The sequence below is a fragment of the Bison bison genome, unplaced genomic scaffold (assembly GCF_000754665.1).
Source record: "Bison bison bison isolate TAMUID 2011002044 unplaced genomic scaffold, Bison_UMD1.0 scf7180017864349, whole genome shotgun sequence".
In the NCBI taxonomy this organism is placed as follows: Eukaryota; Metazoa; Chordata; class Mammalia; order Artiodactyla; family Bovidae; genus Bison; species Bison bison.
In genome coordinates, this window is record NW_011494921.1 from 2204473 (window position 1) to 2207806 (window position 3334).

The window sequence follows — 3334 nt, forward strand, 5'->3', positions numbered from 1 at the left end:
CCCGCCTGACCGGCAGGGCCCAGGCTTAGGAACTGGGAGGTGGCAGTGCCGCCACTGGGACGACCGAGGGCAGACTGGGTTCGGGAGGGAGATTGGGGACGCTTCAGTGGATGGAGGCCGAGGAGTTCTAAATGCGGAGCAGGAGGGTTTTCCTTCTGAAGCTCGGACGAGTGGTCTGAGCCAGGGACGGAGGCTTTGAATTCACTGCTTTAGGGGTTTAAAGCCATAGGGGTGAGTTTAAAACCACCCCCCGGGGATGGGTGTGATGGGGAAGACGCCACAGGTGGGCAGGGAGGACCGGCGAGGGGCTGAGAAGGGAGGAGGAAGAACAGGGCTCTGAACGCCGTGAAGCTGAGGGAAGAAGGTGAGTCAGGAAGGAGGGGCTGGGCAGCGGCGTCCAAGGCCCCCGTGGGGCGGCTCCGTAAACTGGACCCTCAGCTCTCGTGGTGGGGAGGTCCCGAGGAGCCCCGAAAACATGGCATCTGTGCAGAGACAGGGCGGAGGGCAGCTACCTAGCCTCAGTGGTTTAGCCACTAAGTTGTGTCCAACCCTTGTGACCCCGTGGACTGTAGCCCGCCAGGCTCCTCTGTCCGTAGTGTTCTCCAGGAAAGAATGCTGGAGTGGGTGGCCATTCCCTTCTCCAAGGGATCTTCCAGACCCAGGGATCGAACCCTGGTCTCCTGCACTGCAGGCAGATTCTTTACCGACTGAACTACCAGGGAAGCCCACCTGGGTTGAGAAGTGGGTGGAAGTTGAGGAAAGAGCTTATGTAGACCACTCTTGAGAAGTTGTAGTTCTCTTATTATCCTTCTTCAACATTTGAGGAACCAGGTTAACAGGACTTGGTGACCCGCCGAGAGTCACTCTGGAAGCAATTGGCCGAGCTGGGTTTTGCACCCACATGTGTTTGACTCTGGAACCTGCACTCTTAGCCTGTGTGCTAAGCAAGTGTTTAAGTTATTTGAATGAATTATTTATTTTCTAATTAGTTCCTTGTTTCCCCTGTTCTCTCACTTAGTTGCTTTTGCAAAATGGCCTCTGATTAACATCCAAATAAAGTAAACACAGGAGAAAGCCCCGATTAAAAATGAAATGATGCTAGATAAATCAAGGGATTTCGAGTGTGAAGTCTATAAATATATTCATTGATCGTCTCCAGCAATCCTAAAGCACAAGCTAGGATCTTCTGAAATGAAGAATGTTTTATTCTTTTTTTTTTTTTTTCATTGAATTTTGGCCTCAGGCAATACCTGTGGAAATGCTTTGAAAAAAACAAACCCTAAGCTCCTCCCTTTGCGTTTCTTAGTTTACTTCTTCCTTATCCTGTTATTCCTGAGGCTGCTGCTGCCTGTGTGAGGACTTGAACAGTTCTTGCAGGACCCAAGTCTTTTCCTCCAAAAACCCAATTCCTAGCCTTTCCCACTCAGAACAGAGGCAAGAACAAAGAGAAGCCTTTCCTTTCTGACCAGTATCTGACAAAGCAAAAACTAGATCTCAACTAGCTGTCAATTAACATACCTCTAGTTTAAAATTGTTCTCAGGCCTCAGGCTATGTGAGCTTTCATAGTTCATATTCCTATTCAATTTCAGTATCCGGTATTCGGATAACTTATCGGTCTCTTTGGCAGTTCTTACCTTGCCGACATACAAAGGGTCAGTTCCAGTGTATTCCTCCAGAACAAAAAACTGGTTCCACACCCAGCTCCTCTTTGTCCGCTGGTGTGGCTGTGGCTTGTCTGACAGGAACGCTTCTAGTCTGCCTGGCAGTGTCGGAGTGCCCGAGAGAACAGGGGTAGTAAGGTCCATCAGTCCCCAGAAGTACAAGGACACGCCAAGTCCCAGCCAGCTCTTTGCATTGCTCATTCTACCAGAAGTCCACATGGGATGGCCAGGTTTCCAGAAAGTAAAGTCCAGGATGACAAAGCCACTGCACTTCAGTATTTTCCAGATAAAAAAATAATGCAGTTTATTGAACACTTATGCTTCCCCAGTGAGGTCCAGATTCAAGTCAGTCTGCTTGAAGTTGACTTCCTGTCAAGTGAAGGAAAACACAGTTATCAAACTGTGATTCTTTCCTGTGGGCTTATAGCAAGTTTTCAAGAAATGTCAGTAAATATTCGGCTTTTCTAGTCAACAAATGAAGAAGTCATGACATGTTACTGCTTTAGAAGTGTTTAAGTAGTAAATAATATTTTGATAAAAATAAGACAACTTATCTTGATATAATCAATCCCAAACCTTCAAAAATGGATTTCAGCAGAAATAAAACTAGTGAATAAATTTCTTCACGTTGGTAACTAGAGGGATACGCTGTATTATTGATTGGCTTTTTGAAATATTTATGATAAGACAACCTCCTACATGCTTAAAAATAGCATTCATTTCCAAAATTGACAACTAATACTCATATTTTCATTAGCCCAACTGCTTTTCTTGGTTCCTTAGAAAACCAAAAGCAAAATCTAACCATCTTTTTTTGCCACCACAATTATATTTTGCTTACTCCACGTTATTGATAATATTAGGAGTCAGACTTCATTTATAAACAGCCATGGATCACTTCTGACTTTAATCATTCTCTGAGCTCATGGTGGAATTTGAGTTTCACACTCCACTGCTTCAGCTCTGAAGCACTGATAGGGGCTGCTAATGTAACCTTTCTAGGATCCGAAAGGTCAGTTAATCATCGTATCTTTCACAGTAGACTTTAAAGTGCTATCAGTCACATGCTTCCCTGGGCACAGGAGAGAGTTCTCGCCAACATTATTTTTCCCCTGAGCTGAAAGACTCATTTAGGCCAAGGGATGTTGACTTCTACCCTGGGGACTCCTTTTCATCAGTCAAACTTCTTTTGTTGCTATGAGGTCAGATTGGCTGGTGACCTCACTCCTGAGCTATGACCTCATCAACCTTTTCTTCCTTTACTTGGGCTGGATTTAATGAGCTGGCCTAGCACTCAAGCCATTCTGTCAGAATAGTTAGAATGTCTTCTGTGGGTTTCATATTTTCACTGTTAATGTGGAGAACTGCTGTCATCTTCTTAGAACAAATGTGTTTATTTGGCCATTTCAGACCCACGCAACTAGGTAGTGCTCCCTTTCTACAAGTGGTGAAATCCACGCGCTGATGCTAACTCAGTTCCCACTCCCCCTGTCATCGTCAGAACTCGTGCTAGCTTCCTTCAAATACTCGCTATTGAAATGAACAAGAGAATTTAAAAGATATCCTGTAATAATCCCATGCAATATGCCATTTCACTTCTGTAGAAGAAGCCATTTGAACGAGAGCTGATAAAGAGGAATAAGGTGGGGGAGACTGTCGAATTTCTATAACA

At 45.1% G+C, this 3334-nt stretch overlaps 1 protein-coding gene across 1 annotated transcript in view; it reads right to left on the reverse strand.

The window, feature by feature from the left end:
* The window catches only part of CDH20 (cadherin 20, type 2), a 48809-nt gene extending 46928 nt beyond the window's left edge, over window positions 1-1881 (reverse strand). The window contains exon 1 of the mRNA XM_010854820.1: window positions 1636-1881. Within this exon, the coding sequence (XP_010853122.1) occupies window positions 1636-1881 (246 nt within the window). The remainder of the gene's footprint in view (window positions 1-1635) is intronic.
* Between the last annotated feature and the right edge of the window lie 1453 nt (window positions 1882-3334).